The 22,536-nt window shown below is 39.1% G+C and overlaps 2 protein-coding genes across 15 annotated transcripts in view; one reads left to right on the top strand and one right to left on the bottom strand.

The window, feature by feature from the left end:
* Positions 1-1,034: 1,034 nt before the first annotated feature.
* Positions 1,035-10,915, bottom strand: RWDD2B (RWD domain containing 2B). Of its 3 annotated transcripts, none has more exons than XM_032865478.1 (6): positions 10,822-10,915; positions 6,181-6,357; positions 2,665-2,891; positions 2,500-2,567; positions 2,014-2,376; positions 1,035-1,404 (listed from the first exon to the last, which is right to left on the bottom strand). In XM_032865478.1, exons 3-6 carry the CDS (start codon positions 2,869-2,871, stop codon positions 1,170-1,172), a joined length of 873 nt encoding a protein of 290 aa, XP_032721369.1. In that variant the 5' UTR covers positions 2,872-2,891; positions 6,181-6,357; positions 10,822-10,915; the 3' UTR covers positions 1,035-1,169. The 3 variants fall into 3 exon arrangements, with proteins under 3 accessions (XP_032721369.1, XP_032721370.1, XP_032721371.1); XM_032865479.1 differs by lacking the exon at positions 10,822-10,915 and adding an exon at positions 10,199-10,244; XM_032865480.1 differs by lacking the exons at positions 6,181-6,357; positions 10,822-10,915 and adding an exon at positions 4,951-5,135.
* A 148-nt stretch (positions 10,916-11,063) lies between these two features.
* The window catches only part of USP16 (ubiquitin specific peptidase 16), a 29,939-nt gene continuing 18,466 nt past the window's right edge, over positions 11,064-22,536 (top strand). For 2 of the 12 annotated variants that reach the window (XM_032865472.1, XM_032865467.1), the window contains exons 1-3: positions 14,158-14,276; positions 17,228-17,329; positions 19,044-19,222. In XM_032865472.1, coding sequence (XP_032721363.1) covers positions 17,269-17,329; positions 19,044-19,222 — 240 coding nt within the window. In that variant the 5' untranslated portion in view covers positions 14,158-14,276; positions 17,228-17,268. Of the gene's footprint in view, positions 11,213-14,130; positions 14,277-14,446; positions 14,668-15,172; positions 15,216-17,227; positions 17,330-19,043; positions 19,223-22,536 lie in introns of those variants that run through there. The other 10 variants (XM_032865466.1, XM_032865465.1, XM_032865469.1 and 7 more) reach the window with 9 other exon arrangements.

The following is a 22,536-nucleotide window of genomic DNA, read 5'->3' as shown; positions in this document are numbered from 1 at the left end:
CTCTCAAAAAAAAAAAAAAAAAAAGGTTTGTACAGGAATTACTTTTACAAATAGAAGTGGACATATGGCCAATGTTTCCTGCCCACACTCTTGTTTTCTAATAATCCTTTTAACTTTTAACCATAGTTTGATTTGGGATTAATAGCTTGTTTTCAGTATTTATCATTATTTCTTTGTAGATGATTCCTGTTCAAGATATGTATCAAATTAAGACACTGACAGATTGTCATTGTGGAATAAATCGTACGTGCAATCAGATTGGTCAATTTTACCCAATAGGAATGTTTATATATCAAATATGTAATCGTATCAGATATGTAACCACTCCTAATAATCTAAGAAAGCTATGTGTCCTAACATTTAACTACAGTTTTTTTTTATTTTTTACTATTTTTACAGTTTTCTTTTTTTAAAAAAATATTATATTTATTTGCAAGAGTGAGAGAGAGGGAGGAGAAAGTACATGCTGGGGAGTAGAAGGGGGCAGAGGCAAAGGGAGAGGCAGACTCCCCACTGAGGAGGGAGCCTAATGTGGGGTTGACCCCAGGACCCTGGGGTCATGACCTGATCCGAAGGCAGATGCTTAACCAACTGAGCTACCCAGGAACCCTTACCTACAATTTCTTGTAGCTTTTTTTTAAAGATTTATTTATTTGAGGGAGAGGAAATTCCAAGCAGACTCCCTTCAGAGCTCAGAGTCCAACTCTGACCCAATCCTACTACCATGAAACCATGACCTGAGCCACAACCAAGGGTTGGATGCTGAACCAACTAAGCCACTCAGGCACTCAGGTACCCCTCTTACAGCTTTTATTGTCTTTTTCAAAGTATATAGTACAGGCAGGACCATCTAACTTGCTCTTCTCTCTTTTGATATCTTATACTTAAATCCATTTTTATTTTTAAAATTTATTTATTTAGTAAAGACTTTATTTATTTGAGAGAGAGATTGAGAGAGAGAACACAAGCGGGGGGAGGGGCAGAGAGAAGCAGGCTTCCTGCTGAGTGGCAAGCCAGGTCCCAGGAATTGGAGATCATGGCCTGAATCAACGTCAGATGCTTAATGACTGAGCCACCTGGATGCCCCAAATTACTTCATCTTTCAAGAAAGACTGGGGGAAAAATCAAAAGGCCAACAGTGACAAAAACTTTCATTATTCCTCTGCCAGTCACTGTCCTTCCACACCAAAGAACATCTGGAAAACATCCGCACATTCTTTGGCGTTTAAAAACTGATACAGCTGACCAAAGTCCATGTGGTTTCCTCTGGCTCCATTAACACCGAACACTTTTTCTTCAAAACTTGAAAATTTTCTTTGTCTTTCTATTTTGTCATTTGTACCATCAAAAGGAATGTCTTCTCGATGGCGAATTAAAATTCTCTTCCAGTTTAATTTTCTGAGTCTGAAAAGAAATTTTCAAAGTAGACACACTGAAAATATGCTCTGTCCTCTAGAGCTTTGAGAATACAAGTTATAAAACAGACTTAGCAATGCATTTTCCCAGAAGTAAAGACATTTACTTTTATCTCACAGGGATTAATTTTAATCAAATATGATGCTGGTCAGGATCCTATCCCTAAACTCATTCATTGCTACTGACTCAAATCAGCATTTTACAAATGTGAAAACTGCTGTATCTCAAACTCCCAAAGGGACTTCTTAGAAACTCATTTAGGATGTCAGTACAGAAATGAGAAGATGAGAAACCCCTTTGTTTCACAAGGTATGCACAGCTTATCACATCACTAAGAAGAATCCAATCCATGGAAATGAAGGGGATCGTAACATCTTGGACAAGGGCCCAAATAAACAGCTATTTACAGAACATCTCCTGTGTGCACCATGTCAGGGAAGGGGGTGATGCTGATTATATGTGAGTTCTATTTTATCCATTGACTTGAGACTGGATCCCTCATAAGGTACAATACGAGGGACATATTAATTGCCACATCTCTAGTATCTTGTTTACTTAAAATTACTGACACAGCATACAACATTTGTGAAAGCAAACCTTGACCAGAATTCTTCACAGGCACTTTGTGGACCTTCCACACAAACAACACCAGGTTTCCCAGGCATGCTAAATCCAGATAGTGAAAGCTCCTTTGCCCACTCTAGAATATTCTTTCTTTTACACTTGTTGTAGATGTGATGGCTATAGATCCACAGTCTTGTGAGAATGAGATCAACTGGTTGGAATGTACTTCCTGGAGCAGGGGAAGGCATGGGGTCTCTGCTCATATAGCCAGAAGCATGTTCTCTAACCCACTCTGTGGCATTCAATATACAGACGTCTCCAAGACAATTCTTTTGCAGGTATGCAGTCAGATCTGTGTTCAGCTGAGTCTGCTGGGACCTACTTAATGATACTGATCTGATGGAAGAAATAAGGAATAAAAAATGAAGTCAATTTTCTTGGAACAGAGAACAAACTTAAACCTTGCTTTTATTCTCAGGTTAATTTTAACATTGATGTTGGCAAATTTCTGTCACATACCTGACAGTAATTTCAGGCAGAACTTCGGGGTATTGAAAGGGAAGAATACAGGCCAGAGAAAACATCACCTGATTTTAAAAAAAGAAGAGAAAAAGAAGAAAACGCCCTATGTGGTGTTTTAAGTCTTGATAGGCTTTCAGTTCTTCAAAAAGCAAAGTGAATTACCGTTGTTTCCTCAGATACATCCAGTTTCACATTGATAGTAAAGTAAACTTTCGAAGATCGTCCCTCCATCGTCCTCTTTTCAATACAATCTTTCAGTTCCGCTAACGCCAGCTGGTCATTCACTACGAGCTCGTTCTCACCAGGGAACATACTGGCTAGCAGGTCTAACTCAGAGAGCTGAGCCTCTGCCTGTTCAATCTCAATCATTTTTGGATATCCATAAATTTCTAAGGAGGTAAGGATAAGAGAGATAATTTACAAATAGAACCTAGGGAGAACTCAATAGATCAATATAGGTCTTTATTGAAAGTGTGTTTGATTTCTTCATAAAACGTGAAATTTAAACGAATGTTAATATACTAAGGATCCAAACTGTGGGCCAATCCAGTGAAAGTCATAAAACTATAATAATAACCAGGCATCAAATTCCTCTGTATCTGGATAGTTGACCTGGAATCTTGAGCTACCACAATGAACAATTTCACTGGAGTAAACTAATTATGTAGTCAAAAGCCGTATCAGTGATATAGCCAGGAGAGAGGCTATGACTGGTTACTTTGGAAACCTAGAATGAACAGAATAAACAAGAGAATTTTGTGGATGGCTAATATTTTTCTCTTAATATTAGTGTTTATTTGTTTTTAAAAAGCAGAAGAATGTGAAGAAGAAAAAATATGTTAACAATCCCTGTTTTTAAAAAGCAGAAGAATGTGAAGAAGAAAAAATATGTTAACAATCCCACAGCTCAAGTAACCGCTGGTAACATTAAAAGAAAAGTACTAGGTTGTAAAATTCAAGTGGTAGAAGGTTAAAAAATGAAGATATAGTTTCAGCTGGTGATCTCTTCCCCTACCTTCCTAAGTCTCCCATCCAAGTTGAAGGGTTTTGGTATTACAGTAACACAAAATATTTTAGCCATTATACACATACATAAATGGAAAATATGTGGTGGTATAATGTTTATGTATATATAAAGAGTGAGGTATATAATCAAAATGTATCTGCAGGGATCATATAAACATATCTTTTTTCCCTACTTCTTCCCTTCCAAATATATATCAAAGAACTATTCATTGTCAGTACATAGTGATTTATTTCATTCTTTCTAGTGGTTGACTGTCATACTGAATCATGTCAATAGGTCATAATTTATTGCATTCTTTGCCTTCTGATGGGCACCTGGGTTATTTACACACATTTGATATTATGAACATTTATTTAATAGAAGTTCTTAATAGAAGCTCACTGAAAATTTTTTAAGATAGGTTTTTTTAAAGTTTTATTTACTTTTTTATTCTAAAGATTTTATTTATTTATTTGACAGATAGAGATCACAAGTAGGCAGGGGGGCAGGGGAAGCAGGCTCCCTGCTGAGCAGAGAGCTCGATGCAGAGCTCGATCCCAGGACCCTGAGATCATGACCTGAGTTGAATGCAGAGGCTTAACCCACTAAGCCACCCAGGCACCCTAAGTTTTATTTATAACCCACTAAGCCACCCAGACGCCCCTATGATACATGTTTTAAAATCTTTGTCAGGGGCACCTGGCTGGCTCAGTAAGAAGAGCATGCAATTCCTGATCTCAGGGTCACGAGTTCAAGCCCCACATTGGCTGTAGCAATTACTTTAAAAAAATAAAATAAAATAATATCTTTTGTCAGATAATCCTGCCATCTCTGTCATCCTGGCATTGGCATCTATTTTATTGTCTTTTTCATTTAGTTTGAGACCTTCTTTCTTTTTGGTATGATGATTTTTTTAAATTTATTTAATCTGGACATTTTAGGTATTATAAGACTCTGAAAAATACTCAAATCTTCCATTTTAGCATACTTCTTCTGAAACCCTGCTTCAGAAGGGAGAAAAAGGGGAGCTTCTGCCTGGGAGGGGTGAAAGTGCCTCCTTATTGTTACCCATGCGGTCTCCAGTAACCACTTTGTTAATGTTAGGTGTTGGTGAAAGTTGGACTCCCCACTAGACTTCTTGGACATCACTCCAGAAGGGTGAAGGTGGGATGCCTTGTTACTGCTGCATCAGAGGGGAAGTACAGGCTCCCCAAGTGGTCTGACATGGATCTGACATGGGTCTGACACTAAACCCTGGTAAGGTCCTCATTCTCTCCCAGCAGAGAGGAAAGTCCTAGATCCCTAATCACATTTTTTTTTTTTATACCATCCTGATAAGGAGTGGGCACTGAAGTGGTTATTACAGCTTAGTGAAAGTAGAATCTAGGCGCACTTTGCTGGTGTGGTAGGGAAGAGGCCACAGTGTTTTCTTTGGTATTTACCCGATGTAGCACGTTTATTATCGAAGTGCTTTCCATCTTGCTCAGCTGCACATTTCTTGGTACTTTAGCTAGAGAGAGCAGGGTTTTTTAAGGCTTTACAATTTGTTTGGTCTGTACCCTTGATATTTCTCGGTTGCAGCTTCTTTAATCAAGTCTCAGGTATTTGAGGCAAAAAAGAATAACCAAGGAGGGGCGCCTGGGTGGCTCAGTGGGTTAAAGCCTCTGCCTTCGGCTCGGGTCATGATCCCAGGGTCCTGGGATTGAGCCCCGCATCAGGCTCTCTGCTGCATCAGGCTCTCTGCTCAGCAGAGAGCCTGCTTCCTCCTCTCTCTGCCTGCCTCTCTGCCTACTTGTGATCTCTGTCTGTCAAATAAATAAATAAAATCTTTAAAAAAAAAAAAAAAAGAATAACCAAGGAAGTCACCATTGTGTCCTTCCTTGGCTCCCAAGGTCCCCTGGTTTTTCTGCTTTCCTCTTCACTTTTCAGAGTCTTTTGTGTTTGTTTTATAGTGTCCAGGATCCTTAGTTGTATTTAGCTGGACAAATTAGGAAAAATACATCTACTCTGTTCCAAAAGTGGAGGTCCCTCCCACACAATATTTTTAACTTACTAAATTAGTATGCAAGTGCAAACACACACATACACACACACAGATACACACACATATACACACAAAGATGGTTAACATCTAATAATTGTTATAGAAGAAAAACTTGGTATAAGGAAAGCTGATCTAAGTCTGTGAAACTGATCTAAGGAAAAAAATCAGACAGTATATAAAAAAGGTGTTTATAAGGATGTTCATTGCTTATTATCTACAAAAAAAATCAGACAATGACCTAAATGTTCAACAATAGGTTAGTTAAATAAATATATATCTAAACAGAATATTATGAGATCATTAAAAAATACATATTGACACTGATATTCATGATACAATAGTTACCTTAAAAAAGTAGATTGTAAAAGAATATAAATAGGTATGATCATATTATTCATTGTTATATCATTATACACACATGAAAAAAGTCAGAAAGAGAATTCACCAAATTAGTTTGTTAAATGTGGGTAGAAGGAAGAAAGGAAGGACTGACTAATTTATATGCTTCTTTATTGTTTGAAGTTTTAGGATTACTATGTAGTGTTTCTGAATTTAGAAAAAAAAAGGAGTTACACATCTGAAAAGAAAAACAGCTCAGTCCCATTGCTCCAAAGGAAACACGTCTTACCTTCTCAAAGAGAATTTACTCTGTGAAATCAAACACTATTATCTTGGTTAATGGTGTCTTCATGGAATTCCTTCTCAGCTTTGGGTAAATGTTTATTGAGTAAATACTGTATGTAGAGCTTCATGCTTCATTCCTTCGCAGAGCTCTCTAATTAGTTTGAGGATCAGGATTTATTACCTAGTAAGATACAGAACAGTGCATATAAAGGCTAAATGTGTTAAATGGCTAGTGTTAAATGACTAGTATAGGCATTATTGTGGGGATTAAGAAGAGTACATGTCAATGAAATGGGCTATCAGGAAAGGGTTAAGGAAGGAGACAGGATCTGAGTTGAATCTTTCTTCAGAATTTTTTTTTTTAAATTTTATTTAAGTAATCTCTACACCCACTGTGGGTCTGAAACTCATGACCCTAAGGTCAACAGTTAATGCTTTTCCGATTGAGCCAGCCAGGTGACCCTGAGTTGAGCCCTAAATATAGGCTAAGACTTAGACAAGTGGAGAAGGAAGCATAGTGGGGAGAGAAGAAAGGTCTGTAAGGCAGGAAAGCACATGAAAAATAGTGTAGACCTGAACCTGTCCCTTCCTCACAACCCTGACTACAAAGGCCTAATTCAGGGGCTCCTTATTTGGACCATTTTCTTTTCTGCTACTTATTTGTCCCTGAAACACATTTTTGGTCCTTCTTTTCCTTGCTCTAGACTCTAAAAATCTGACGGCTGCAGCCTATACCACCCCACTCTTTTTTCTTGTGGTTAGTTTCAGCTAATGCTCTGGCAGGAAAGGGGAGGCTGGGAGGAGAAAGAAGCCAGGGTATTTCTTCACTACATCTTTCCTGTTTAAGTGGGATTCTGACAATGGTCATGACTCCTTAAGACCATAGCTTTTGTGGGCAGCCCTTCTTCCTTAGCTCCAGCAAATCTTCCAGGCCTAGGGGCAATAATGCACCTCTGTAAACAGTCCCTTCATTATGCAATCTCTTCAAAATTTCAGAGTTGAGTGCATATCTATTTCCTTCTAGAACCTTGACTCCTCTTACCTGGACACTACCTCCATCAACTCATGCTCCATATTGTCATTACACATATTGTATGCAGTGTCTAACAGAGGTCTACAAAGACATGTAAGAGAGCACCAACTATTTATTAGGAATATGTTCTCATAATCCGTGATTGGGTAAGAATGTTGCAGTCTGAGAGGAGTTGGGGTGTGTTAGGTTTCCCTCAGTTGAAGGCAAACTAGCTGAAGACCCTGACAGCCACTTAGTGGAGTGAATTTATCCCAGATCATGATCTGGCTGTTAGTTTCACAGACTGGTAGCCCAAAATGCCAACATATTTAGAGTGGACCCAGTTCACAAAGGCTGCCTTGGATGATTCATTATCAAGCCTTCTGAGAACATGTCCTCCCTTTATTACATCTTCTTTACTCCATCCAAATATAGTTGGATAATTTCTTTAATATTAGAAAATGGTATTTGGTCAACAATTTAGCAAGTTCACTGTATGGTAGTTTTAAAGAATAACAATTCTACTTAAATGGAAATGTATGTTAGTCACAAGTGACAGATCAATAACTGTATTAGGTCCTATCAAGAACACATTAAGGAGATGGGATCAGGAGGGAGACAAACCATAAGAGACTCTTAATCTCACAAAACAAACTGAGAGTTGCTGGGGGGAGGGGGTCCCGAGAGGGTGGTGGGGTTATGGACATTGGGGAGGGTATGTGCTATGGTGAGTGCTGTGAAATGTGTAAACCTGGCGATTCACAAACCTGTACCCCTGGGGATAAAAATATATTATATGATTATAAAAAATTAAAAAATTAATTACAAATAATTTTTAAAAAAGAACACATTAAGGACTATGAGAATGACTAAATGTGGTGGGGTGTTGAGTTCATTACAATTAACTAGATAAGCAATCAGGAAAATAGGAAGCACTCTTGCATGCATTGGCTGTCTCCACAGAGCAGAGTATAAATCAATGCCAACACATCATTCCCAATCCCAGTGCTTTTTCAACTGAAGTCATTAAAATATTGTTTATCAAGGCATCAGTGCCATGCTGGGGAAAAAAAATTACACAGCATTTTTGTGCCTAAATAAGTTCTTGAAATGTTGAATGACACAAAGTTTAACAGGTTTCTTCCGGGTGACAGTTGGCCATCCCTTTGTCCCGACTAGTATTTATCTTAAACAAAAATAACCCCATCTGGAGAGTAAATTGTATGGGGACACTTTTAGCATGTGGCTTCTCAAAGTCTTTATTGTTACATACCGAAAGAGACTGTGAATTTCTAGGAAGTTTTAGTATGCTGAGTATCCCAAACCTATTTGACCCCAGATTTTCCCCCCACCCCAACTGAAGATTAGCTCTCTTCTACACAGAACAGATCAGGAATCCCTGCTTTGTCATCTAGCCATCCTAATATAAATAGTTTAAATATTACCAATGCTACCATCTAACAGTTTTTCAAAAACTGTTAGAGCTGCAAACACTTTTCCCTTCCTTAAACACAATGTTTTCTTTACTAACCACTCACTTCATGTAATTTTATATCCTATTTTCATTTGACATCCTAACATATATTTGCTCTGTTATTAAAAAAAATTTGGGGTGCCTGGGTGGCTCAGTTGGTTAAGCAACTGCCTTTGGCTCAGGTCATGATCCCAGAGTTCCGGAATCAAGTCCCACATCAGGCTACCAGCTCCACAGGGAGTCTGCTTCTTCCTCTGACCTTCTCCCCTCTCATGCTCTCTCTCGCTGTCTCTTTCTCTCAAATAAATAAATGAAATCTTTAAAAAAAAATCCATGTAAGTATTCAAAATCCCTGAACTCATTGGAGTTCCATGAATATCTTTTCTAGTCTTTTAAAGTTGAGGCTAGTTATTAGAGGTTATTAGATGGCTAGATGGTTATTAGAGGAGGTGAATTTATTTTGTATTTTTAACCTAGTGGCTTAAGTATGTACTCTGCTACTTAGACTGCCAACGTGCACTTAACAACTGTGTGACCTTAGGCAGGTGGCTTAATTTCTCTGTGCCTCAGTCTCCCCATCTTTAAAACGGGGAGGATAGGGTCGCTGTGAGGACTAAATGATGGTGTGTGGAAGATGCTTTAAACAGTGCTTGGCCACAGAGTACTGTAAAAGTGGTTGCTGTTGTTATATTCATCCACAAATGTGTCTTGAGCACCTACTGTGTATCAAGCATTGTCCTTCACACTAAGACTCTAACAATGATCAAAAATCATAAAAAAAAAATCTCAAAAATCACACACATAAAATGCCTTTTCCAGGCAAGAAGAACAGCAAGTTCAAAGGCCTTGTGGCAGGGAAGTGCTAGACCAGGTGCTGGAGCTGACTAAGCATGGGGGAAAATTTTAGGAGGCAAGGTTAGAAAGGAAATGTGGGGCAGTTTAAGTTAGGACTCAGAGGGCAAGGCCAGGACTTTGGATTTTATTCTGTCTGATATGGAAGACCACCGCAATGGTCTTACTTACCAGTAAGTCTCATCCAGCATCCAGAGACTTGACTTACTTATGAGACCAGTAAGTCTCTGGATGAGACTTACTGGTCTCATCCAGCGGTTTGACTTACTTATGGAGAGGCCCACATCTGATGCTGTGAAATGTGCAGGGGAATGAGGATGAAAGGTGGGAGACCAGGGAGGCACTACAATGACTTGTAAAGAGAAAACAGTGGCTTGGATTAGGATGTGGTAGTCCAGGTGGTGAGCAACATTCAAGTTCTGGACATACAGAAAGAGTAGAACCAACAGGATTTACTGGCATATTATATGTGATACGTAAGAATGAATCCAAGGCATTAAGACACTTGAAGCCTGATTTTAGAAATACTACGTAATGAAGTGTTATTAAGACATCTATCTACTCAATAGAGATGTTCAGTAGGCAGTTGGATGTACAATTATGCATTTATGAGGTATATGGCTGGAGATGTAATTTTGGGAGTAACCAACATATATTTAAAGGCATGTTTGTTTTGTCACTTACTGAGTGAGTGAAGCTGGGAGAAAGTCCCACTGAATTTGTTGGTCTGTTAGATAAAATAGTGCCAGCAAACAAGTCTGGGGCCAAGCAACCTGTGTGCGAACAACTATGGGAACGATGCTACAGGTGTATAATTTACTTGTCCAACTTTTTTCGTAGAAAAGATTTCAATGCAAAAACAAAAAAACAAAACAAAACAAAAACCCTCGAAGAGAATCTTCGGACTCAAGATTTCAGTGGAAGCTGTACGAATGTAGAATGAAAACTGAGTTTCCTAAGTGGAATCATTCTTTTTTCCTTGCAGATTCTTACTTTACAGAGCACAGCGGCTACAGGCGGCACAAGCCCTGACACCGGGCAAGTCGCAGACCCACTGCCAAAACCTTGCGCACAGGCGCCATCGCCTCTAACAACTGAGTGGGCCTGGGGGTGGTAGTGAGTGCGGGAAGGGAAGGTCGCGACTGCGGGCGGGGTCAGGAGCAGCCGGAGCCGGCTCTATCCAATGAGCAGTGCAGCGCGTGGGGAAGGCGGGGCCACGAGATCGCCGAGCTCCCGGAGGGGGCCACGGGCCTCGGCCACGCGGGAAATCCTCGGTTCGGCTGGGCAGCGGTAGACTGAAGACTCACCTGGGCCATGGACCCCCTCAGTGCGAAACTCTGGATTTTCTGGCTGCACGGACAGCCCAGGTCTCATCCAGCGGGAGCCTCAGCGTTCCTCTGCTAGGCAATCCGAAGCCTACGCGGCCCAAGGGAAGAGAGACAACGCCCTCTCAGCTTGGCGCATGCGCGCGCGGGGCCCTATGCCCCGGAAGCCCATTGGTCCCGGCTGTTTGGTCCTGGCAGGTGCTCGGCGGCTGGAATTCTTGGCAATGCTATGTGCCTCTCAGTCGCAGAGTTCAAATTCCACTCTATTGGCATTTCTCAGCTGCTGCCACTGCCATGGAGAAGTATCAGACGGCACTGGTTCCTGGGTCAAGGAATGGTCCATTAAAGTAATGCTCCTCAAATACAAACACGGGTAGGAATCGTTCGGTTTTATGTAGCTTGGGATTAAGTATGTAAGAGTGGGGTTCCCTATTCTGCGTTTCTGCTATCTTCCCACACAACAGGGATTTTTCTGGCCCCTAAATAGCAAGGCGTTAGGGAGAGGTGAGCCTGGATGGTGGTCGTGGTGACTTTAGGAAATACTGTGTTATTGCATAGAAATATGTCTCTGATAATAAAAGGACAGTTTGAAGGCGAATTCACCATGAAAGTAATATAGATTTTTTTTTCTTCACAAACTAAATATAGGGAATGCACTTTTTCTTTATGTTACATATTCATTTTTTAAAATCTCAAGATTTTTTTTGTGAATATATTTATTGGTATAAGGTATCAGTAACTTGCACAACTTTTTTATGAAAATAAGATTAGTACATACATTTTCATAGCTGCATCTTTGAGTTGCTGTTTTGTGGACATTTTCAATGTTATTAGTCTATTTTTTCTCCAGCTTTAAAAACAGATTTTATTTATTTATTTGAGAGAGAAAAAGAGAGCACAAGGTGGGGGAGTGGCAGGCAGAGGGAGAAGCAGGCTTCCCGCCAAGCAGGGAGCTGGATATGGGACTCAAGCTCAAGACCCTGGGATCATGACCCTAGCTGAAGGCAGACCCTTAACCAACTGAGCCACCCAAGCGCCCCTTTTTTCCAATTTTTATGAGACATTTCAAGCATGCAGTAAAGTTGAGAGAATTTTACAGTAAAGTAATGAAGTGACTCTCAAGGGAGGAAAGAAAGAAGGGGGTGATTTTGCTCCTCAGGGGACATTTGGTAATGTCTGAAGACATTTTGAATTGTCACAACGGGAAGGGTGCTTCTGGCATCTAATGGATAGGGTCCAGGGAAGCTGCTTAACTTTCTATAATGCTGAAGATATCCCCCTACAACAATTTGCTGGTTTAAACTGTCCATAGTTCTAAGGTTAAGGTTCTACAATCATGATGTTGTCATGATTGTAGACACTATAGTAACCTTTTATTCTACCATTTTTGTTTTATATTTAATCCATTCATCAGTCCATCTGTTTTGATGCATTTCAAAGCAATTGCACACATTGGCATACTTCTCCCTAAGTACTTCAGCCTGCATAGCATTAAGATTCAAATGTTTGATTTTTAATTTAGAGGTAAAAATGAAATGTACATCTTTAATGTATATTTGCTGAGTTTTGACAAATGCATACACCTGTGTAGCTTAAATCCTATTCAGATATAGAACATTACTAGCATCCTAGAAGTTCCTTCATGCTCCTTCTCAGTCAGTCCCCACCCAAATCCCCAAGAGGCAACCACTTTTGATTTTTGCCTGCCATAATTAGTTGTGCCTGTTCATATCCATGGAATTACATAGTACGTACTTCTGCGTAAGTCTTCTTCCACTATAGTATTTTATTTTATTTTTTTTAAGATTTTGTTTATTTGACAGAGATCACAGGTAGGCAGAGAGAGGGGGAAGCAGGCTCCCTGCTGAGCAGAGAGCCCAATGCGGGGCTCTATCCCAGGACCCTGGGGTCATGACCTAAGCCGAAGGCAGAGGCTTTAACCCACTGAGCCACCCCGGCGCCCCTATAATATTTTACAGATTCATCCCTGTTCTTATGCCTTACAGTTTCTTTTTATTGCTTAGAATCCCATTTTATGAGTATACCACAGTTTTCCTGTTGTTTTGTTAAAAATGTGGGCTGTTTCTAGTTTCTGGCTATTATGAGTAAGGCTACTATGAACACTCTTGCAAAATTTTTCATTTCTAATGACTGTTCTTTAATAAGTATGTAGTAAGCATTTACTATGTTTCCAGATACTTCTGAGTACTTCTGAGTACTAGAGATAGCCATAACCAAGATAAATGAGATGTCCCATTTTCATTTGTATGTTTCTGTGTATGTATGAGTGTTTGTGTGTGTGTGTAGGGGGGGAGAAATATATAGGTAAATTTGAAAGAAAAATACTAGATAGTGGTAATTGCTGGGTAGTGACATAAAATAAAGTGATGGGATTGATCAGGTGGTTCTATAACCTAGATTGCCCAATTTCTCTATGAGAAAGGGACTTTTAAGTTGTAAACAGAATTACAATAAAATAGCAACTACAGAAGATAATGGGAGCAGCATTCTAGGCAGAGGAAGCGAGTGGTACAATGTCCCTAAGACTGCGTTTTAGAATAGAAGAAAAAAGCCTGTGTGCTGAGTGAAGAAAGTTAAAAAATTCTATCAGCGATAAAGAGCAGAAGAGTCAAATGCAACTCTTGTTACTCTGGCCAATTTGATAGGTCAGGATGCCACTTTCTTAATCTACTTTTATCTGATTACTAATAAGATGAACATTTCTTCCTGTCTCTTATGGCAACTTGTCCTTTTATTGTGAATTACCTGTTCATATCCCTTGCCTATTTTTCTACTGGCGCTTTCATTTTTTTCCCCCCAAGCGATTGTTGTGTCTTCTGTAAAAGACTACACCCCAGGGTAGCGAGACTGTGTTCATTTAATTCACTGCACAGGAGGTGCGGCACTTATGTATTTTTAACGAACACGTAGCAAATGTTTGAAAATTTTACCTTCCGTTGGGAAGGTTAATTCAAGACAATTACTGAGCATTTAGAAGGCGATTGGGCAGAATAAGGGGAACTGCGTGAAATGTAAATGTTACCCTCCTAGCCTGCCTTCAGATGTAACGTGAATAAGGTAACCCATCAAGGAGACTCCAATACTCTGACCACCACCAGGTACTCATGCTTCCAAAGCATTTAAACAACTCCATAATTACACGAGAGTAAGGAAAACAGCCAGCCAGTTTCTTCCAGGTGGCTGTACCTGAACTTCCGGAAGGAATTGCGCGCAAGCGCCAATGCAACAGCGTCAGCGCCGCAGGCTCCTGGGACTAAGCCACCTCCCATAATGCCACGTACCGGAAGTTGTTGCTTTCTAGGGGTCAGTCTGGCTTGAGCTCTGTCGCTCTCTATCCGTCACCGGGAGGAAGACAGAGCTGGCTGCCCAGCCCACAGGCTCATTAGGGGATGCAGTTATGGGCGCTGTCGCCGTGGGTGAGTTCTGTTCCCACTGACTCGGAGTCACCGCTCGCATAACTTCCTGCGTTTTGAGAGCCCGAATTTCCTGCCTTGACCTGGTTCTCTTCTCGAAGGGTCCTCTTCCTTAAGCACGTTACCCGGCCTCGGCCCGGTACCGCGTTCTCATTGGCTTCATGTCCTGTCAGTTCCAGGAGCTGGCCAATGAGTTGTCGGTGCTGGCGCCCCGATCGACCCCGGACCCGAAAGCTCCCCAGTGGGTGCCGAGCAGTTAGAAGGGAAGGGGAGGTGTGGCGGGCGCCGCGCGGCCAGGAGCACCCTACAGGTGGGGTTGGGTTTGCTGCCGCGTCCGTGTGGTGGTTAGTAGGAAAAGCAGGATTTGTCATCTCAACGATTCAGTGACCCTAGGGTAGGTCGGATATACGCCAAACTTGAAAGCCATATTTAAGATCTGCGGACAAAGTTTTACAAACGCTTCCATTTTTAATGGAATAGGGCAGGCATGGGAGGACTGGGAGGGGAAGGGACTGTATTAGTATGCGAACCGGCAAGACCAGCTTTGATTTAAATTTTGTGTGGAGTCCTGTAAAGAGTAATTTGGTTGAGAAGCTGACTCTCATATGAACTCTCTTGAAAAACTTAATAGATTTATTGATGTTTTATAGCTGATGGTACTTGCCACTCTTTTTTCTAGGTTTATTTGAATGCCTTTATAGCGGCTAATGATTTATTGTAACGCTTTCCAAAGCTTTGAAGTGTCCTCTCACCGAAGTAGTTACAGTTGTCAAGTTTTTCTTTGTGTCTGGGCTACCGCAGTCCTCAAACCAGATTTGCTAATGCTGTCTTCACTACTGGAGACTTCTAAATTCTTTACCTTTTTGTTTTTCATCGGAACCTGTTTGCTTCATTCTTAGGTGTACCTACCTATGCACCTTATAATCGTCTTTTATATCTCAGGTACTATGCTCTTTTTCTGTTTCAGTGCAAGCAGTATTTCTTGGGAAGTATTTTTATATGTACTAACACTATATTAGATGCTTTAGGCAATTCAGAAGCGATGCCTAAAACCATTTCTTTCTCCTAGAACTTTAGATTCCAGATAGAGAAATAACACGTGTCCAGGTCAAAGATTTAAGAAGCAGCCCATGGGATTAGGGGACAGAAGGAAAAGCGCACCTTATAAAGGTTGGGAAACTTAAACTGAGAGGTTTATTTATAGTAGAATGGTTGCTTAAGGCTTCATTGAAATGAACATCTTGGAGAATTGGTAAGATTTTGCTAGAGGAGAGAACATCCTAGCTAGAAATCAAAGTCATAGAGGTGGGGCCACAGTGTTTTGGAGAGACTGGTTTGACGGTAATGCAGAGAGTGGTGGTCTTGGAACTGAAAAATCTGTGTTTTAATTCCATCTCTGCCACTCTGTGATCTTTGGTCATTTTGTTTCTGAGTTTCTTCCTTTAGCAAAACGCTCCATTTAAAGGGTTGTGTAAAATCAAATAAGATAATGTTTATGAAATGGCTTTGGAGATAAAAAGTGTGGTATAAGTAAACTTTACTGGTTCTTTGCTGAGAAGTAATGAGAATCAGGATTACCAGAGCACTGAGGACAATTTATAAGGGACCGTAAGTGCACAGGTCAGAAGCATGGATATGATGAAAATGGTATTATTAGATATATCTGGTACTGGAATGCAGCACAGATTACAGGGAGTTGGATTGAGGCAAGAATTTGGGTACTGTTTTTTTCCCCCTTAAAATCTCTAATTCTAGAGAAGATAAATTATGTAACATGTTATTTTAGGGGGATGAAGTGTACGTAAAAAGTACCCTAGTTTTATATATGCCTGTATACTTTGTTATTTGTTTGTTGTTAGTTAATTCGTTTACTTTGTAAACATGGAGCCGTGTTAAATTTTAGATGATCCTTGGAAAGTTTAACTATTACCAGATGTGGCACTTCATATAAACCTTTTTGAATTAACTAACTAAACAAGTAAGAGCTAAAAGAGGAATATTTCTAAGACCTTAGCCACGACAGGATGACAGCTAAGTATCAGAATTAATTGGGAAGTGTTTTCAAAAACTGTCTCCCGGGTCCTGCTTTCCACTTATGTAATCAGAATTTTAATAAACATCCCAGGTAAAATAATTACTATAGTCATTCAGGTGATTTTGACACTAAGTTATTTGAAGTGAAGTACAAGTTTTCAGAATCGTTATTATTTAAAGTTAGGTAGATCTGTATGTACTTTCAGCACTTTTCATATATTCTAATTTTGAATTGTTGACTGAGGAGATGAAGATTTGATGTGCAGCTAGATTTGTTATAGTCTTCCAAACTGATTTTGGCAGTAATATAATAATGTAAACAGTTGAGAATGCATTTGTTATAAATTCTCAGTTAGCTGATACCCAGAGGGAATCCTGGTATGGAAAATGTGGAACAGTGGATCACTTTTTATATTTGGCTTTGAAATTTGTAAATTTTCTAACTCCCTTTAGTAGATTATCTTCAGAATTATTTCATATTTTTCTTGGAGAAATTATCACTTTGATTTGCATAGACTGCAAAGTTAAGAAGGATAGCTTAGGGGAAAGCGACATTATTCTGTTTCAAAATGCCACCACCACTCCACATTTATGTAATGAAACGTTGAATTCCTGGTAGTATAAAGTGCTGAGACTTTTAAAGATCTGTATAAGAAGACACAGATTCTTTCCTGACTCTTACACTCATTGCAAAACTCTTAATCTTACTAAGAATCAGTTTTCTAAGCTATGAAAAACAGGAGTAACACTTTCCTGTCTACTTCAGAATTCTTACTGAAAACTGGAGGATATATGTGAATGGTCTTTGTAAATTATAAAGTGTGATAGATGTAAAATATGTGGCTTAGTTGCTATCGCCTAGAGAAATATAAAACATACTCTTTTTTTTTTTGTCAAGCTAACTTTATCTTGTTTTCTAGATTGTTATTTTGTGTCAGTAAGTAATCCATAAAGTGCCAACATGGGAAAGAAACGGACAAAGGGAAAAACTGTTCCAATTGATGATTCTTCTGAATCTTTAGGTATATTTTACCAATTGAATCTTTAAAGTTATGTTTATATCCCTAAATGGACATATATTTTAATATGTACAAATGGGATCAAAATGTACATCATTGTTCTTTAATTTGCATTTTAACTTAATGTTTTTATCTACATGTCATTTAATAGTCTTGATATTCTTAATGACATGATACTCCATTGATGTAAAGGACCATGGGAACATATTTCATAATTAGGTAATTCCCCACTGTTAACACAAATTTAGGTAATCCTTAACTTTTCAATGATATGAATGGAGTGATAGTAAACATTTTTGTAGCTAAATCTCTTTGCATATCCAACTATCTTTTTAGTACAGATTTTACAAGTAGAATTGCTGAAATAAATGGCATAAATATTTTCAAGGCTCTTTTGCTTCCATAGCTAAATGCCCTTCAAATTTTTTTTACTAACAGGCCCCCTACCAGTGAAATAAAGAAGCCATTTCACTTAACATTGTCAACACTGGCTGGTATCATTTGTAAACATCTGCTGATTGTCTAGTTGAAAAAGAATATTTTCTTTTTTTAGTTTGTGTTTCTTAAACTACCTATTGAGATTTAGTAGTTTTTTATATGATCTCATTTGTTTTTATTTTCTCTGGGTGCAGGTTAAGTTCATTGTACAAAAGCTAAATGTGCCACTTGACTGGTTTCCGAACCTCTTGGGTCCCTGAAACAACTGAGGTGTTTTAGAGTGACTTGCAAAGCCCTTTACTGATCTGGTCCCAACAGGGTTTTCGGGCTCAGGTCCTGCTGTTCGTTTTTACACATGTGTGAGATGACAGTCTGAGGAGACAGTATGCACTTTGATATTTTATACCCTCATACTTTTGTTTGTGGGATACGGTCTTTTCAGTTGTTCAGTCCCTGAGTTTATAGTTTAAAGTGTGAGCTTTGAGGTCAGGAAGACCTGAGTCCAAAATTCTGGCATAGCCATTCTGTAGTTATGTGATCTTGGCCACTAAATCTTAGTTTTCTTATCTGTCAGTGGGGATAGTAGTGTCTTTCTTTTAGGGGGATGTGTGAATTAAATGAGATCATGTATGCAAAAACATTTAGCACAGTGTCAAATTCATATAAGTGCTTAATATCAGAAAACTTTCTCACTATAAATAAGACTGTACAGATGTTACCTAGTCTAGGTAACCTTCATTGATTTTAGCCCTTTGTGTACTGCTGTAGCACATTTTGGAGATACTCTTCTTGTTTGTTTTAACATTTTGGAGATTCTTATACCTTTATTTATTTATTTATCTGCTTCTGCCAGAATACTACTCAAAGAGAAGAACTGTGGCTTGGTCTTTTTTAGGTTTTCTGACCCCATCACAGTGCTGGGCTTGCGATGGTTATATTGTTGACTTAACAAAAGACCTTCTTCATGAACCTTTTAAGATAAGGAGAATAATTAATATGATAAAGGCCTTAATTTAAAGGAAACAGATAAATGAATTGAAGTGAATTTGGGAAGGTGGTGTTTATACCTGGGACTTCAAAAAGCCAAAATTTAAAATTTGTATAGAATCTCTTTCTCACATCATCATAATATTCAAATGTCGAACAAATTTAAGCTTTCAGATTATCTAACAGTTTGTTTATAAATTCATTTTTGAAGTTCAGATGAAGGGTAAGTTTTGAGTTTAACTGCAGAAAGCCATTTTTATCTCACATACTCCTTTATTATTTGTTTTAATAGAACCTATGTGCAGACACATTAGAAAAGGATTGGAACAAGGTAATTTGAAAAGGGCTTTATTGAATGTGGAATGGAATATTTGCCAAGATTGTAAGACGGACAATAAAATAAAAGATAAATCTGAAGAAGAAACGGAAGAAAACCCTTCAATTTGGCTATGTCTTAAATGTGGGCATCAGGTATGCTTCGGTTTTGATCAATATGGGATTTTATAAAACTCTCTGAATTTATTTAGAAGGTGTTATGTAAAAACCACAGTTTGGGTGAGTAGGCTGCCAGCTGGTTTAGGTCCTTTTTCCTGGAGAACAGAATGGGGACTAAGGTCTGTGTATATATGGTTTATTGGATAGTGTTCTCAAGTACCACAACCAGGAAGAGAGTTAGGGAGGCAAGATTAAGCAGAGGGAGAAGTTGAAGTAAGAGGCAGTACTATGGGGCCTCAGCTGATCCCATAATGAATTCTGGCCTTCAGAGGTGTCCTGAACTGAGTGAAGGGGCCCGGCCTTTGTACTTGTGCATGGACTAAACACTGGCTGTGGGATGCTGCTGGGGAGGGGAACTAACCTTGGGCAAGGCAGCTTCGTTACACTGAGGATAATTCCTGGGGATGGATAGATTGAGCTGTGAGCTGTCAGTAGGCCACATTCGTGGCAGCTGGGGAGTGAGTACCTGGATCTTGGCATGGATGGTACCTAGGGGCAGAACAGCTCACAGTATTGCCATGTACCAAAGGTCAGGTCTTTTTGTCCGTTACTGGTGGCAAGTTAAATTCATATGTTAGGCTACTGGGCTGGTAGGCATTCCTGTCAGGAAGCTTCAAGATGAGGCAGAGGACTTTTTTTTCTTTTCAATGGAATTTTTTTTTTGAGATAATTATAGATTCACATATAGTATAAGAAGTAATATAGAGATATCCCTATATACATTGCCCCATTTCCCCCAGTGGAACTTTTTTTTTTTAAAGATTTTACTTATTTGAGAGAGAGCAAGTGAGAGAGAAAGAGCATAAGCTGGTGGGAGCTGGGAGGAGCAGTGGGAGAGGGAGAAGCAGACTCTGCTGTGCTGGGAGCTCGATGGGGGCTCAATCCCAGGACCTTGGGATCATGCCCTGAGCCGAAGGTAGACGCTTAACCATCTGAGCCACCCAGGCGCCCTCAAAGTGGAATATTTTATGAAACTATAGTATAATATCACAACCAGGATGTTAATATTGATACAGTCCATCAATTTTAAGCAGTTCTTCCTAGTTTTACTTCTCATTTGTGTGTATGTATGTTGTGCATGTGCGATTGTGTGTATTAAGTTCTGTGTAGTTTTGTCACCTGTCTAGATTCATGTTTCCACCAGCACAGTCAAGATACCAAGTACTGTCAAATTACACAGATCTCTTGTGTTGCCCATGTCCCTGCCCCCTTTTTAAAGTAGGCTAATGCAGGGCTTGAACTCACAACCCTGAGACCAAGACATGAGCTGAGATGAAGAGGTGGACGCTCAACCAGCTGAGCCATCCAGGCACCCCATATGTTGCCCTTTTAAAATTACACCCACGTCCCTACTGCCATCTCTCCCTCAAGCCCCCGACAACCACTAATCTGTTCCTTATTTCTAAAATTCTGTCATTTCAAAAATTTTATGTAAATGGAATCATACAGTATACAACATTTTTGGATTGGCTTTTTCACTGAGCATAATTGCCTTAAGAATTACCTAAATTGTGTATATCAATAGTTCTTTTTTATTACTGAGTAGTATTGCATGCTATAGATGTACCAAGTTTATTTATTCTTCCGTTGAAGGACATCTGGTCTGCTCTCATTCCAAATTTGGTGATTACAAATAAGCTGCTATGAACATTTGTAAACAAATTTTTATAATTTCATTTTTCTGGAAAAATGTCTAAGTGCAATTACTGTTATGTACTACTTGAATATCTAGTTTTTAAGAAACTGCCGAACTGTTTTCCAGAGTGTCCGTTAATGTTTTATATTTCTACCTGGTCTGTATGTGTGATCAACTGTCTCTGCATTCTTGCTAGCATTTAGTACTGTCGCAGTTTATTTTTAACAGTTCTGATAGCAGAATAGTGCTATCTCATTGCAGTCAGATAATTTAAAAGTATTTGAATGTTGGGGCTTCCTGGGTGGCTCAGTTGGTTAAGCACCCAGCTCTTGATCTCAGCTCAGGTCTTGATTTCAGGATCATGAGTTCAAGCCCTGTACTAGGCTCCATGCTGAACGTGGAGCCTACTTAAAAAATAAATTGAATGTTAGCAAAGAACACATTTATTATTTGTATTTGAATGGTTTTCACTGAAGCTCTTAAATTTATAGAGTGAGAATGAATATATTTTACTTTACCTTTTCCAGAATACATTTCCTATTATAAATTTTATTTTGCTACCTATTTAGTTCCTAAAGGTAAGATAATATCACTCTTAATTGTTAACTTTCGTCCTGCTATAGTCACCTTTTGCACTATTAGCAAGAGATTCTCAACTGCTATCTTTTTTTTTTTTTTTTTAAAGATTTTATTTATTTATCTGACAGAGATCACAAGTAGGCAGAGAGGCAGGCAGAGAGAGAAAGGGGGAAGCAGGCTCCCAGCTGAGCAGAGAGCCCGATGCAGGGCTCGATTCCAGGACCCTGAGATCATGACCCGAGTCAAAGGCAGAGGCTTAACCCACTGAGCCACCCAGGCGCCCTCTCAACTGCTATCTTAAGACAAGTCATCTCATTCTTAAGTTTCAAATGATCTCAAATGGTGTTAAGAAAACTTTTTTTCAAAATTAATAATCATTTATTTTAGCTTTGAATATTGAATGAGATAAATTAAATCAGTGGTATTGATACCATAGAAGGTTAGAAGCCATTGATGAACAGTTCCCCTTCGAGGTATATTTTTAGCTTTAGAGAAACAGGACCACTTCTGTAGTGCAATCTAAGAGAGTTTGTGGCCTGATTCAGATAGATACATAGTGAAGATATATTTCATAACAGTGATTTAGCCAGCAAAAGACAGAAAATCTGGTCATGTTCTTTTATGACTAAGTCTATACATCTTGTAGGTGAAAATCTCCCATTTGCTTGTTCAGTTAATGCGTATTGACCTCCTTCCATTTGCTAATTTTTTTTTTTTTTTGGTAGTAGAAGATTAATTCTGTTTTTGTATCTTCAGGATTTATAGTTCAGGGGAAGAAGGATATAAACATTAACAACTTTAATATGAAGTAGAACATAAGGAATGCCACCAGGAATTTACACCATGTTTTGTAGGAGTTTGTTTACAGCAAGAATACAGTGTTTTCTCATCTGGGAGGATAAACATAGGCTTCTGAGAGGAGGTGGCCTTTGAGCTAGACCTTGACAACTGGGTGGGATTTGATATAGGACAATAGGAAAGTTAACTCCAGAAAGTAGGGTGAGGTCAGATGGTATTAGGTTTATTAATTAGAAGTTTGAAAGCAGGGATGCCTGGGTGGCTCAGTTGGTTATAA

The sequence above is a fragment of the Lontra canadensis genome, unplaced genomic scaffold, assembly GCF_010015895.1.
Source record: "Lontra canadensis isolate GAN:19392208 unplaced genomic scaffold, GSC_riverotter_1.0 scaffold29, whole genome shotgun sequence".
Lineage (NCBI taxonomy): Eukaryota > Metazoa > Chordata > Mammalia > Carnivora > Mustelidae > Lontra > Lontra canadensis.
This window is presented reverse-complemented; position numbering and strand designations above follow the sequence as displayed.

Excerpts from the sequence above, each read along its gene's own strand:
- RWDD2B (XM_032865478.1), bottom strand. The coding sequence starts at position 2,871 with ATGATTGAGATTGAACAGGCAGAGGCTCAGCTCTCTGAGTTAGACCTG. Across the intron at positions 2,568-2,664 it reads ATGTATCTGAGGAAACAACG|GTGATGTTTTCTCTGGCCTG; the intron begins GTAATTCACTTT and ends TTTTAAAATCAG. Across the intron at positions 1,405-2,013 it reads TGTGAAGAATTCTGGTCAAG|ACTCAGAAAATTAAACTGGA; the intron begins GTTTGCTTTCAC and ends ATTTCTTTTCAG.